The 16252-nt window shown below is 35.4% G+C and overlaps 1 protein-coding gene across 5 annotated transcripts in view; it reads left to right on the top strand.

Annotated features, from left to right (window-relative positions):
* METTL15 (methyltransferase 15, mitochondrial 12S rRNA N4-cytidine) overlaps positions 1 to 16252 on the top strand; it is a 188003-nt gene that overhangs the window by 121181 nt on the left and 50570 nt on the right. For all 5 annotated transcript variants that reach the window (XM_015252028.3, XM_006198349.4, XM_072969703.1 and 2 more), the window contains one exon: positions 14915 to 15106. In XM_015252028.3, the coding sequence (XP_015107514.2) occupies positions 14915 to 15106 (192 nt within the window). The remainder of the gene's footprint in view (positions 1 to 14914; positions 15107 to 16252) is intronic.

Raw genomic sequence — 16252 nt, forward strand, 5'->3', positions numbered from 1 at the left:
AAAAGACCAATGACATTACAAAGCATGTATCGTGTGCCAGATGAATCATCAATAAAGCACAGTTACAATCTGGAAGAAGAAATGATCACTAAGCATTGGAACAATACAGTCCTTAATGAGAGAGAGAATGAGGTGGGTAGGGCGGGCAGGGGAGTTTAAGTGCAGAGGAAATAGGTATCTTTATGTGAGAATTACATGTAACCAAGGGTTCAGTGTTTCAATCTCATGTAAAAAAAAGTGAAGTACAATGTTAAGAAAATTAAGCAAGAAAGCAGTTCTCACCAAGAAAATTTTATTAGAATTATTTCTTGTTCATTTTTTAAAGTCTTTTATAATATAAAATTAGATTAATATCCCTATGAGGGGCCTAAGTATAATGAAACCATCTCTAGATCATGTATTTGGGAAAATTGCATTTTTCAACAGTTCGTTTAGTATCATATCTATTTCCTGATAATATCAGCCTCATACCAGAAGAATTCCTCCTCCTTAAAATTTGTTATATATTCATTAAATGAACATTTGTCAAATTCCTACTATTTTAAGACAATTACAAAAACTATCTCTCCAGCCTTGACATCTCTCCTTAGCTTCAGTAGTACTGCATGCTCAACAGCTTCACAAATCTTGCCAACTGAATATCAACCTAGTGATATTATCCCTTATGTTATCCCTCATATGTGTAGCTGGATTTGAAATGCTCCTGTTTTGTGTTGTATAATTGTTGTTGTTTTGTCCATGAGAGAATTGGCCTCTAGTTCTTTTTTTCTAATGCATTTGTTTAATTTTGTATTAATGTTATGCTGGCCTTGTGAATGTCTCTTTTTCTGTTCTCTGGAAGGGTTTATATAATACTGGTGTTATTGTAAATGTTCAGAAGAATTCATGCTGAAGCCATTTAGCCTTCTTGTCTTCTCTGTGGAATGTTTTATGATTACAGACTTAATTTCTTAATCATTTTAGGACTATTTATATTTTACATTTCTTCATAGGCCAGTTTTAGTAAGTTATGATTGTTCTGGGAATTTCTTCATCTGATCTAAATTTCAAATTTATTAGCATAAAGTTCTTAATAATGTCCCCCTATTATACTTTTAATGCCTGTAGGATCTTTAGTAACACTTTTTTTTACACCTTATATTAGTAACTTGTGCATTCTTTCTTCTAAATCATCCTTATAAAGGATTAAACAATTGCCTTGGTATTTTCAAAAAGCTTTTGGTTTTTGTTTAATTATTTCTATTATTTTCCTGTAATTTTTTTGCTCTTATGTTTATAATTTTCTGCCTCTTTTCAGGAGTTTAACTTGCTGTTGTCTTTATTAGTATTGTTTTTATTGAAGTATAGTTGATTTACAATATGGTGTTGGTTTTAAGTGTATAGGAAAGTGATTCAGTTTATACATATATATGTATGTATGTATACATATATACATGCATATATATATATATATATATATACACAAACACACAAATATAGTTTTTCAGATTATTTTCCATTACATGTTGTTACAAGATACTGAATATGGTTCCTGTGCTATAGTAACTCCTTGTTGTTTATCTATTTTTTGTATGATAGCTTGTGTCAATTAATCCCACACTCCTCTAATTTGTCTCTCCCCTCCTCCCACTCTCCTTTGGTAACTATAAATTTATTTTCTATGTCTGTGAATCTGTTCTGTTTGTTATATAGATTCATTTGTATTACTTTTTAGATTCTACATATAAGTTATATAGTATTTGTCTTTCACTGTCTGACTTATTTTACTAAACGTTATATTCTCTAGGTTCATCCATGTTGCTGCAAATAGCAATATTTCATTCTTTTTATGACTGAGTAACATTCCACTGTATATAGACCACATCTTCTTAAGCCTGTTGTTGGTTGGTGGGCACTTGGGTTGCATCTATGTCTTGGCTATTATAAACAGTGCTGCTGTGACATTGGAGTACATGTATCTTTTCCAATTAGAGTTTTCATTTTTTCTGGGTGTATACGCAGGAGTGGAATTTCTGGATCATATAATAGTTCTATTTTTAGTTTTTAAGAAACCTCTGTACTGTACTCCATAGTGGCTGCACCAATTTACATTCCCACCATCAGTGTGAGAAGGTTCCCTTTTCTCCACATCCTCTACAGCATTTATTATTTATAGACTTTTCGACAATAGCCATTCTGACCAGTGTGAGGTAACGCTTCACTGTAGTTTTGATTTACGTTTCTCTAATACTTAGTGATGTTGAACATATTGTCATGTGCTTATTGACCACTCTTCTTTGGAAGAGTGATATATTTTTAAGTCTGCCATCATGATTATGTATTTATCTGTCTGCTTTTAGTTCTATCATTTTTTGCTTACATATTTTGAAACTTTATTATTAGGTGCATAGAGATTTGTAATTGGCATGTCATATAATATATTTGACCCTTTTATCATGATTAAGTATTTCTTTTTATTTCTAGTATTTGACACCACCTCTCTTTTGTGTAGTGTTTTCAGAACATTTTTTCCATTTTTTAAATTTTCAAATTCTCTTTGTCTAAATGGTTAAGTTGCTTTTCTAAGCTGTATGTCATTGGATTTTGAAAATCTTTTTTTAAATTAAAGCATTTAGTACAAAAATGCTTAATATAATTTACTGATATATTTGGGTTTTGGGTTTAGATCTCTATCTACTATCTTTCTATGTGTTTTTATGTGTCTAGCATGATCTTTGTTCCTTTTTTTCTTCTTTACTGCCAGCTTTTTTGTTATTATTATTTCATCTCCTCTCTCTGTTTGCTCATATGTTACACATTATTTTATTGTATTTTAAGGTTAACTTGGAGATCAAAATATGCATAATTGTTTCATGAAAGTCAAATATAAATTAGTACTTTAACCTCTTCCTGAACATTGGAATTGCAAGGACTGGATAACATTCACTACATTTACGACACACTTGCCTCTTGTGCCACTGCTGTATATTTTAACTCTACATATATATTGAACCTACAGGAAATTATTATTATCTTATACAGTCACCTGGATTTACAGATATCATTGCTCTTTATTTCATCATGCATTTCCTTTCTTTCATTTGAAAGTATTTTCCTCCTACCAAAAGGAAACATTTTAGTTTGTCTTTTAGTATGGGTCTGTTGGTGATGAATTATCTCTATTTTCTTTATCTGAAAATATCTTTATTTACTTTTCACTTTTGTAGGCAATTTGTCAGTTATTTTTGTCATTTGGTTTTTATTATTTCTGTTCTGACTGTTGCTCCTATATCTAATGTAATTTTTTCTTCTGGTCATTATTAATATTTAATTTCCTTTTGTCTTCACAAATTTTACCATCACGGTCCTAGATATTTTTTAAAGTATGTTTGTATCCTCTTTGGAATTTGTTCTGCATTTTGAATCTGTGGTTTTGAAATCTTGAATCATTTTGGAAAATTCTTGGCCATTATGTCTTTAAACATTGCTTTTACCTCATTTCCTATCTCCTCTCCTTTGGAGTTCCAGTTATACATGTGTTAGATCTTACCATATTACATGTCTTTTATGCTCTGATCTGTATTTTCCAAATCATTTCCACTGCCTTATCAGTCTTACTACTTCCTACTGAACTATCCTCCACATCACTGATCCTTTCTTAGGCTATTTCTTTTTTTGTTTGTTTCTTTTTTTGTTTTTTTAAACATTTTTTATTGATTTATAATCATTTTACAATGTTCTGTCAAATTCCAGTGTTCAGCACAATTTTTCAGTCATTCATGGACATGTACACAACTCATTGTCACATTTTTCTCTCTGAGTTATCATAACATTTTGTGTATATTTCCCTGTGTTATACAGTGTAATCTTGTTTATCTATTCTACAATTTTGAAATCCCAGTCTATCCCTTCCCACCCTCCACCCCCCTGGTAACCACAAGTCTGTATTCTCTGTCTGTGAGTCTATTTCTGTCCTGTATTTACGCTTTATTTTTGTTTGTTTGTTTGTTTTTGTTTTTTAGATTCCACATATGAGCGATCTCATATGGTATTTTTCTTTCTCTTTCTGGCTTGCTTCACTTAGAATGACATTCTCCAGGAGCATCCATGTTGCTGCAAATGGCATTATGTTGTCGTTTTTTATGGCTGAGTAATATTGCATTGTATAAATATACCACATCTTCTTTATCCAGTCACCTATTGATGGACATTTAGGCTGTTTCCATGTTTTGGCTATTGTAAATAGTGCTGCTATGAACATTGGGGTGCAGGTGTCATCCTGAAGTAGGGTTCCTTCTGGATACAAGCCCAGGAGTGGGATTCCTGGGTCATATGGTAAGTCTATTCCTAGTCTTTTGAGGAATCTCCACACTGTTTTCCATAGTGGCTGCACCAAACTGCATTCCCACCAGCAGTGAAGGAGGGTTCCCCTTTCTCCACAGTCTTAGGCTATTTCTAAGGGGCCCTTAAACCTATCTATTGAATTCTTAATTTCAGTTATTGTATTTTTCTATTTCCATTTGGTCTGATTTTCATTTTGGTATTTTCTGTAGAGGAATTTTTAGGCTGAAATTGTCTGTGTCCTCTCTTCTCATGAACATACTAATATTTTAAATTCTATTCTGATAACTGTATTCTGTGTCCTGTATATCTATTTTTACTATCAATTCCTTAAGGTGGGTTTATCTAGTAGTTTTTAATTTGATTTCACACATCATTTTTAAGAAATCTTAGAGTTGTTTTTAGAGTCTGAAAGATAGTTTTCTCCAGATATCATCTGTTGTTTCCTCTAGCAGACAGTTCATCTAGGAACATTTCAATATGAATTGAACTGTTTGAAAACTGGATTTCAGTTTTTGTATGATCTATGTCTGATCCCTTCCACTAGTTTTAGCCCTTCTATGTTGCAACTGAAATTCTGTGGCTATTACCTTGTCTCATCCATTAGATGGGTTCTAAACTCAGTCTTTGTCTCCCTTATCCTGTGAGGCTGCCAGAATATCTCAGTTTCTCTGTCTCTCAGCTTCCACTTGTACACAGAGGGCTTGAGGGAAAAACCACACCAGTGCTGGGCTCACTTGTTTACACTTCCCTTTTGTCTCCTCAAGTCTCAGCTACGTTTATAGCTCTCTGGCCCCTTCAAATAGATAGTTTTAATTATCTTATCCAGCTTTTCTAGTTTTTTTTTTTTTTTTTTTTTTAGTGGGAAGGTTGATCTGATCAAGCTAACCTGCTATAGACAGAAATTAAAGTCTTTGATTTTGATTATCCATCCCCTGGAACATAAGCTCTGCAGTCATTGGACTTATCTGTTTTATTTATTTGTGCCTAAATAAATAAAACAGATAAATCATTGGTGCCTAAAACAGTGCCTAACATTTAGTAGTTGCTCAGTTAATATTCATTTTTTGTTTGTTTTTGTGACTGAGCACTGGGTAGTCTAATTTCTGAGCTGACTGTGTTTGCACTTCACAGTAGCCATAGGGCTGTCTGTTACATATTAGGGAATGGAAAAGTTATGGGTCCTGCTAACCTATTATTCCAGAACAGGGGAATATTACTCCACTGAATAAATTTTGAAAGAGTTACTGTGCTATAGAAATACAATTGCATTTTATTATTTCTAAAACGTATTTTATTCAAGTCAAATATGAGTTGTGAATGAATGACTAAATCAATTTTTAGAAAGAATTTCCTGATGGGAAAGACAATGGCCAGTAAAGATAACACTATCAAAGATTTTGAGCAGATCATGTAGTGCAAAAATAATGTCTTTTCATTCTACCTCTACAGTATATGGGAATAATTTTTGAGCAAGGGTATCTTTTAATAATATTAATCAAATTTATCATAATTAATATAAAAATCAAAATATCTTGGAGCTTTATCCAAGTTCACTTTATCAAAAAGTGAACAGTTCTCAAACTATAACAGGAGCATGGTGAAATAGAAGGAGAAATACAGTCCAATAGCAGAGTATAAGAGAGGTTGGAGGAAAATTCTTTATAGTCGAAAGGTCATAGCCAGTATGCCCTATACTTGGTGTGCTTGGAGCACATCCTTGCCATTGTTCCCAACTTTTAATCGGCAGCACAGTGACCAGATCATAAGAAGAATGTCTAAGAACAGTAGCTTGGAGCAGAGAGAGAGAACATTTATGGAGGGCCTTCTTTTGCCTAGGTATCTTAGGAGGTTCTCGCATGCACATTAGTTAACATACCCTTCACAGATGCTTTGTGAATTTGGAATTGCTCTGTTGTCCACATGGTACAGATGAAGAATGTGAATCTTAAAGAGATAAATAATTTAAAAGTTAACAATCTGACTCAGTCTGACTCCACAACTTGTTCAGATATTTCCACCATACTAGGCTACCTCAAAGAGGAAAAACTTAAACACCATGAGAAACTGAGGGAAATTCAATAACTGATCCGACTTGATGCCTCAGTTTTAGTGATGGGGCCAGTTCTAATAAATTACATTTCTAATCTCAATACCACAGGGTTAATAAATAGCAGAACCAAAATTTAAACATAAGCCTTAAGGAGGGGAGGGTATAGCTCAGTGACAGAGCATGTGCTTAGTATGCATGCGGTCCTGGGTTCAATCACCAGTACCGCCATTTAAATAAATAAATAAACTAATAGATAAATAAACCTAATTGCCTCCCCCCAAAATAAAAATAAAATAAATAAACATAATCCTTATGATGCAGTTTCCTTTTCTACTCTACCACTGTTAAGAAGTAAACCATCTCCTCAGTAATTTATATACATTTGTATATACACCTGTCTATATTGTGTGCTTTGTTCATTTTTAAATTCCTGTACCTAGCACCTCGTAGATAATCCTTATTCAGCAAATATTTGTTGAGTGCTAAATCTGCAGACCTGTAGCTAGGAAGAGATGGCAAATATTAAAAACAATTAAAGCATTTTAATAAAAAATTAGACAAACTAGGCAGATTTGCGGATCACGACAAGGTTATAGTGGTGAAGAGTTAGAGATCTGATATTGCACTAAATAAATAGAAACTTGGGAAGTATTACAATGTAGTGGTTAAAACACAGACTCTGGAGCCAGACTGGACTGAGTTTGCATCCTGATTCCACCACTTATTAGCTATATGACATGGGTTAGTGACTTTGTTCTCTGTATTTGTTTCTTCATCTTCAAAATGTGAGTTATAATGTCACCTACCTCGTAGGATTATCATAACGATGAAGTGATTTAATGAGTATAAAGCACTTAGCACATGGTCTAGTACCTAGAAAGCATGCTACAGAAGTTTGCTCTTACCATTGCTCACATATGAACTACACTTTCATCCACCGCTTTGGTTCCCTCTGAGTTCCTTGTGTGGAGGGCCTAATGATGTGATAAAAGCAGCCAAGGCCCCTCCTTTGTGCCCACAGACCAATAAAATTCAATGACTAGGAAACAGGTAGCACACTGGGATTTCACGGATTAATGCTGATACGAATGTGAGAAGAGCTTGGATCCGCTATAAGCAGACCTTCACCCTCCCTCCCCCAAAAAACCAGTTTGGATTTTGCTCTTCTTATCCTCTTATGGAATGCTATCACCTAGGTATGCCCCTAAATGTGCAAAGAAAATGAGTGGTTAAAGTGTCTATCGAAGTGAGCCCTGAAACAAATTTAAGTATCTGGGAACTATTCCTGCCAGCTTCTTAAGAAATGTTAGTTCTCTTCTGCCTTATATTGCTCTGTTTGTCACGCTGGCCCATATGACCAGAGTTCTGTACATATCTACCTGCTGGGTCAGTGTACCCGTACCCTCATATTTCACCACGGAATTCCTGATAATGGACTCAAGATTGCGTAGTCTGTAGCTTAGGTGACTTAACATCAAGTTGCCTTTGCTGCTGATTCTGACTTGATGCCTCAGTTTTAGTGACTGGGCCAGTTCTACTAAATTACATCTCTAACTTACCCTTTCATGCCTGAATCTATTTCCATACCCCTGTTTAAGACCTCAGTTCCTTCTTAGCTAAATGATTTGTGGTTTTTTTAGAAAAAGTCTGACTAAAAAGGCCCTCTTATTTGCTGCCACATTTACTTGATGCTAACATGACTGCTCATTGCTTTCTTACAGACCCCAAACTATCACACGGCACCCCCTCCCCCAGGTTATTATGTATTAGTCCTTGTCAGACCCCTGTGCCATGGACTCCTGGTTGATCTCTGCTCAGATTTGTATTTCTGGCACTAGAATCCAAACCCTTAGTCTACCTCTGAATTCTAGCATCAATCACCAACCACCAGCACATATTTCTTGTGATGCCTTTAAGAAGCTACCCTGTAGCACAGAAGTCTCAATCAGCAGAAGAGAATCTAGGAGATTAGAGGGGGAAAAATGTTTACTTCTTCCTTCTGTCAAATTCACTTCTAAATACCGAGTGTGGTATGTTGTTTGAAAAAATGTCCACTGTAATTTCTCTCTTCTCTGTATGTACCCCCTAGTAATGTGTTCTCATTGCTCTTTCCATCAAGAAGTGAAGTCTGTTTTTATAACCCTTAAATATGAACTGAGCAATGGACTTGCTTTGGCTAATGGGATATTAGAAAATAGGCCATAATCAGAAACTTTTGAACTGTTTGTGTATTGGGGTCATCCTACCTTGCTACATTTGGAACCAGACCACTCTGTGAATAAAGTTAGACTAGCTAGATAAATGCTTAAGGACAGATGGTCCAGTCACCATCTTTACCCGAGTCAACTTCCCAGCATTTAAGTAAGGCCAAATGTGATCAACTAAGCCTCAGTCACCCCACTATCAAAAGAATCACTCGGCTACCCAACTCAAATTTCCAACACACAGAACATGAGCTGATAAGTGATTGTTGTTTTAAGCTAATAAGTTTTGGGGTGGTTTGTCAACCAGCAAAAGTTACATGATACAGAGAGAATCAAGACTATCATTATAAATCATTTTTGTGGACCATTTTTATATTTTTTTCAGTTGTGTATGTCTGAATTCCACCTTTGTGTACTATGGTGAGATCAACTACTGTACTTGAGATTAGAGGTATATTATGACTTAAACATTTATTTAATATTGTTGGTTATGATGGAAGAGTATTAACTCCTAGAAGGATAAATATGATAGTGATGTTTTTCTTCTGTAGCCTGTCTCAGAAAGAATTTGTTTTCAGAATCAAAGTTTTGCCTGAAAATTTTGTTCAGGCTTCACATTTTTTAAATTACTTTATCCAACAGCCCAGTTTTTTTTTTTTTTAAATCTGGTTCTACACAAATAAATCTTCTGTCCATGAAACTAAAATTTATTTATCCCTGGGCAGCAAAAGTAATTCTTTATATCAAGTATTTTATAAACCATGGGGTTTTGGGGTTTCTAAATCCAAGATGGGTAAGTACTCACATTAACTATAAGATGTTCAACCCTAAGAGTTCGATCCACTTTTATAATTTATCCTTAACCCCTGTCATTAGACTGTATGCAGTTAGAGGGATAATGACGTTCCATGTTCAATTCTAAATCAAATACACATTGAATAGTAGCTACGCTTACGTCACCAGCCTCAGCATATACTAGAGTATTTCATAACAAAACGGTACAAACAGACTTGTACTCCAAGTGCAGATGACTTCCCAGAGTCAAGAGTAACAGTATTTATCATAGTGAGAGCCTTAAAAGTGGCTTCCAGCAACCATGGTATTATTGGCACTCTATTGCTAAGTGCCTTACTTTTCTTGAGGTTGAGTTGTAGAATCGTTCTCATGTAACATGTGCTTTGAGTCTCAAGCAACATTTTACTTACATTCTGGAGATACTAGAATGATGATGACAATGATTTGAACAAATTGTGCATTTGTAGTTATGGCTGAATGCCCTGGTTTGGCTCTAATTTTGTGACCATCATGATCCTCTCTGGCCAGTTCACACTTTTCAAAAGTTACTTCTTTTATAATGCTTGTAAAATACATATGCAAAAATACTAAAAAAATTAAATTTGAATAAAAGAAGGAAGAAAGAAAGGAGGGAGGGAAAGAAGAGAGAAGACCGGATGGAGGAAGGGAAAGAGGAAAGAAAGAAAAAAAAGGAAAACAAAAATGGGTATGAAATCCAGGAAAATTAGCTTCAGTATAATTTCATATGTGAAATAATGCCCCAGGGTCTGAAGTTGAGGCTACATTTGGTTGGTAAACTTTGTGGATGATTTCTTTACTCTGAGAGTAATCTAATTTTAGAAACATATAACTGATATAGCATAAGAAAACTGCCTTAAACACACGATTTACTTTGTGGTATTGCCTCACGCTTTCTTTTATTCCTGTAAGATATTCTCATTCTTGTATACGATTATGCTGAGTTTTGAACTACAAGGATTACATTTTTGTTACTTACTCATAGTCATACATAAATTATGTGTTAAGTAGTTATGTTTGAGGGTATCCAAGAATGCAAACATCCTCTAGAAGATATGATTTTTATTTTATAAGCTTATTACTTCAAGCAGGATAATAGGCCTAATGCCTAGGGAATTAAGACTGGGCAATAGTGATTTGTTTGAGGCTTTTGCTGCAGTGTAAAGATTTATGTGGTTAAAGATAATACCTGGAACCTAAAGGGTTGTAGAAAATGTGTAGGGCAGGGGTTGTACTACTACAATCAACAAAACAAAACTACACAAGTACAGCGTGGAGGAAGCAAGCTTAGCAGTGGTGTACATGAGAAAGACTCAAGGGTATTAGAGCATATAAGTCAACAGTGTGAAATAAATTCTGAAACTATTTTGATTTTGAGGTGTACTAATATAATAACTAGAACAAAAGAGACAAGAATTTATTCTGTGCTGAGCATTGTGGAGTTCAAATATAGGGACACATTCAGAAAAGAGCAGCTGGCATGGTGAGAGATTTTTGTGTGGAGAATAGCAGAAGAAACAAGTGATTATGATTTAGAGAAACGAAGACTTGAGCTTGATCACTGTAATAGTTATGTTTTCCTTTGCAAGTAAAAGACAAAACAACTCAAACTGGTTTTAAATAACAACGGTCATTTATGGGCTCATGTAACTCAGAAGTTCAGAGACAAGTTGGATTTTAGGTGAGGTTCAATCTAGTGGTCTGGTTAATCTTTCTCTCTACTTTGACTTGTGCAGTCTTGGCCAAATTGGCTGCCACCCTCTGCAATCTTTGGACCAAGATATCTGCTGGCAATGACCAGGGCTATGTGCTTTTTTATATCAAGTGAAACATTTTTCCTCTAATAGCTCATTGGAAGAAGGAATTTTCTTTTCTTAAATCCCTTGGAAATATCTCTTGTATCTATCTCATTAGCCAGTGTTGTGACACATGCCAGTCTCTGAACAAATTATAGAAACCATGGGAATCATGTGTGCAGATTAGCTTAGCTAATCAGAAATGTACTCCTCGAGCTGAGATATCACATCTGTTAGGATTCTCAGGAGAAACAGAACCAGTAGGAGATACATACACACACACTTTCAAGTATATGTGTGTGTGTGTATATATATAAAAAGAGATTTATCTCAAGGAATTGACTCGCATGATTGTGGGGACTGGCAACTCTGAAATGGTAGGGCAGGCCAATAGGCTGGAAACTGTGATAGGAGCTGCTATTGCAGTCTTGAGATAGAACTTCTTCTTACTCTGGAAACCTCATTTTTGCTCATAAGGCCTTTCATCTGATTGGATGACGCACACTGGCATTACTGAAGGTAACATCCTTTACTTAAAGTGAACTGATTTTAATGTGAACCACATCTACAGAAACCTTCACAGCAACACCTAGATTAGTGTTTGATTAAATAACTGGGTACTACAGCCTAGTCAGTTTGACATATAAACCATCATAGATATGATTGGTCTCTCCCAAAGTACATGACTGAAATTTTGAGGTCCTGTTGGAATAGAGAGACTGGCAACTATCCCTTACAATAGCTAACAATAGATAAATGAAAGGTTGCCATGGGTTTTTACTTGTTTTACATGGACTGATACCAGGGACAAAAGTTCTAGAAATAGTGAGGAGATAGCCATCAACTTAACTGAAAAACAACTGTCTTGGGAGAGGGTATAGCTCAAGTGGTAGACCATATGCTTAGCATGCACAGGGTCCTGAGTTCAATCCCCAGTACCTCCTCTAAAAAAATTAAAAATAAATAGACCTAATTACCCCCCCACCAAAAAATAAAAAAATAGAACTATAAACCACTGTCTTAAAAAAAAAAAACCATAGTGAATTCTTATTACTGGAAATGTTCAAACACGTACTAGGTGAAAGGTCTAACACTTAAGCCCAAAGTTCTGTGTTCTTGACATCTGGGGAAAACTGGGAGAACCTCGAACGGCCTATCTGCAAGTTCTCCACACTATGTTTCCACAGAGAAGCTTCCTAGCCAAACACCCCTCCTTATTAAATGGATCAGGCACAATACCTGCTGATCCCTGAGTAGCAGGGTTCAGTTCCCTGCCAGCCCATGGAATTACTTAAACAAGCCAATACATCCTTTCATGAGCATGGGGCACCCCACCCTCTTGATACTATAAAATCTGCTTCCCACATCCTCTGTTTGTCTACTCTGTTCCTAAGTGTGGCACCCAAGTAGCATGCATGGTACGTGGTGCCCTCCTCCCCTGGACTGTGAGAAATAGGTAATTAGTAAACTCCTGTCAATCTCATCTGTCCAGTGTCAGGTGTCATGTGTTAGCTCAACCATTTCCATGATCTTAGAGTGGGACTCCCTTCCTTCCTCACTGAGGTGAATGAAAAGTGATTAAAACAATGGCTCTTTTCCCCCTCCTCTCCCAGCAGTGACGGTGGAGAGGGAAAAGTTTCAAACATCAGTTAAATGATTAGAAAATAATATTAGTGAGTTGCCTTCCAATCCCAAGAGCCTACTATTTCTGTTTTCAGTGCCAGGATTAAGATTCATTTTATATTTTCCAAATACAAGCATAGCAATTTCTGTCTTTCTCTCCTATAAGCACCCATCAGGTTGTTTTGCAAACTATTTATTTATACATCTCTCCCTCTCAGCTCAAAGCTCCCAAGCCATGCGTTATTAATCTGTATGTACCTCAGACTAGCATAATGCCTGACACGTAGCAGATATTCAATAAATATTTGGTGAGTGAATCCAAAAATCACTTTCTCCTTCAGAATTTGAGAAAAAATTACCAATGAGCTGTGAAGTTCTCCTTAAACAACATAACATGTAAGTCAATAGCATAAATATAAATTCCCCAGCACTGTTGAATTCCACACTCCACACACCTGCAGATAGAGGGAATGAGGTCTTGGGAGTGTTGCCCAGCTTTGCTCTTCTCATTCCCTTTCCAAAATGTATGCCAGTTGCCTTAAGGCTTCTGAAGAACCCCGAAGGCAGCATCTCACTTTGTGTAGGAAGGAGAATTAATATAGCTGTAAGGTGATCCCAACTCCTTGCCTGTCTGTTGATTCTGAATGCTCCATTCACTTCAAAATCCCTGCTGAGAGCTAAAACATTGCTTCTGCAAGAAGGCATTTATTTTAAGCATAGTTTCATTCTTCAAGTGTACAGCTGCATGGTACCCCTATCCTAAATTATGTGAAAAAATAGAGAAAGCTGAAATGGTTGTCTTGAAGGTGTTTGCCATATCTTTTTTCCTGTGATTTCTGTTTTATTACTTATTTTATTTAAATTCGTTTGCTCATTTATTTTTTTCCAATTTTATTGAGATAATAACATATAACACTGTATAAGTTTAAGGTGTACAGCGTGATGATTTGACTTACGTATATTAGGAAATGATTACCACAATGCTTAATTCACACCCATCATCTCATATAAATAGAAAAAAGAAAAAGAAATGTTTTTTTCCTTGTGACAGTAACTCTCAGGATTTGTTCTCTTAACGACTTTCATGTATACCCCACAGTAGTGTTAACTTTAGTCATCATATTGTATATTGTACATTACATCCCCAGTACTTATTTACCTTATTTATCTGGAAGTTTGTACCTTCTGGCCACCTTCATTCAGTTCCCCTTTCCTCATCCTCCAACTCTGGTAACCACAAATCTGATCTCTTTTTTTATGAGAATATATTTCTCTCTCTCTCTTTCTCTTTACGATTTCACATATAAGTGAAATCATACAATATTTGTCTTTCTCTGTCTGACTTTTTTCACTTAACATAATGCCCTCCAAGTCCATCCATGTTGTCACAAATGGCAAGATTTTCTTCTTTTTTTATGACTAAATAATATTTTGTTTTATATGTATGTATATATGTGTATATATATCTAAATTTCCTAGGTTCATTTTCCATTCATCCATTGGTGGGCACTTAGGTTGTTTTCATGTCTAGGCTATTGTAAATAATGCTGTTACAAACATGAGGGTGCAGGTATTGATTCAGCATAGTGTTCTTGTTTCTTTTGGATGTATTTCCAGAAGTGGAATTGCTGGATTATATGGTAGTTCTATTTTTAAGTTTTTGAGAAACTTCTACACTTTTCTCTATAGTGGCTATACCAGTTTACACTCCCACCAACGGTGCATGAGAGTTTATTCTTTTGATAGACTGGCCTGTTTCTTTTCCTGGCCTATAGATTTAAGAATTTTTTTTTAAGAAAAAATTAGAGTACTGGTTTGACAAGGGAATTTTTCTAATTCATGAATTTATTATATACCTTCATAAAGTTATAAAATAAATTGTGTTTATTAGCAAGAATAAAATCACATTAAATCGCCTCTGGTGTTAAAACCGAAGACGTAGAGTTGCATATCCGTATGTCTTTATATAGTACAAAGCCTGTGGTTAGTAAATACATGTTGGTTAAATAAACTAATAATAGAATGTGCTCCCCTACATTGATCCTAGACCTTTAAGAAAGACATCAATATAACAGAAGTGTTTTTTCCATCTCCTGGGTCTCCAGTAAACAGATTCGAGCCATCCTAGGCCAGTTCAGCGAGGCAGAAGCCTTACTAATCAAAGCTGGAGTGCAGCCAGAGACTTTGGATGGAGTCCTTTTGGATCTTGGGTGTTCCTCCATGCAACTTGATGCCCCTGAAAGAGGTTTTTCCCTTCGGAAGGATGGTCCCTTGGACATGAGAATGGATGGTGACAGGTGGGTATTGATAAAGCATTTCTTCTCACAACAAGAAATCAATTTCTCGAAAACACTCTGAATTTAATTTCCTTTTAAGACTGCAGAATTCCCATCACACGCCCACACCTAACACTATCCATACATAATAAATCAGTTTTGTTTGCTACTCATTATAGACTTTGGTGTTTCTCTAGATTTAGGGTTCTAAAAAGAAAAATTATTCTGTCTTTACACAGAATATTGAAGAGGATAACTTTCACACTGGTTTTCTTTTTTACAGATACAATGTGATCTTTTAGACTACTAACAATATTGTAAATATGATACTGAAACAATGCTTCCATTTTTATGCAGGCCCACCTATGCCTCTTTTGAGAAGTGAAAGGAACTATATTTAATGCGTATTCTTTTGAATACTGCATTAAAGGCAAGATCTTAGAGGTCAGCGATTCTGTGTTTTGTCCTGTTTCTTATACAGACACTTAGGTTCAACCTTCTCCTTCTCTAGAGAAACTAGAATTTAAGGTATATCAGACATAATACGTGTATTAGACAGCTTTACACCTCCTATTCATTCCTCTCCACCCTGGAAACACATTTGTTCTCCGTTATTCAAATAGGTAATATGTATTAAATTACACAAAGAGGGTCACTCTCTAGGAAAGCATAGGATAATTTCTTTTAAATCTAAATTGGTTTTAAAAGCTTAGATTATCACTTATCTCTATGCCCAACACTGGCCCAGGGACTGAATAGCTTGTACCTACAAAACAGAGCTTAACCATGCTTTTCTCTCTCATTTTATGCCCCCTGTCCTCCACCAAATTATTATCATAGGCCCTACCTTTGGAAAGCTACTTTCTAAGAAGAACATTAGACTTTCTTATATCTAAATTTGCAATCTGTTCTGTTACTAATCTGCATTTCTAGACATGCACAAACATTTCTATTGAAACAAAGAGGTTTTCCAACATTTCTTCCAATCTGTCAGAGGAACTATATATAAGAAATTTAATGTCTCATTTAAGTCAGCAATTTAATATTGAGTTGACTTTGAGTTTTTTCCCCCACACACTTCTTTGTCTCATGGTAATTATTCGCATATAGCCTTTCCCCCATCTTTTGATACGACTTGTTAACTTTGAGTGTGACCTGTACTTGTTG

Source organism: Vicugna pacos, chromosome 10, assembly GCF_048564905.1.
Source record: "Vicugna pacos chromosome 10, VicPac4, whole genome shotgun sequence".
Classification (NCBI taxonomy): domain Eukaryota; kingdom Metazoa; phylum Chordata; class Mammalia; order Artiodactyla; family Camelidae; genus Vicugna; species Vicugna pacos.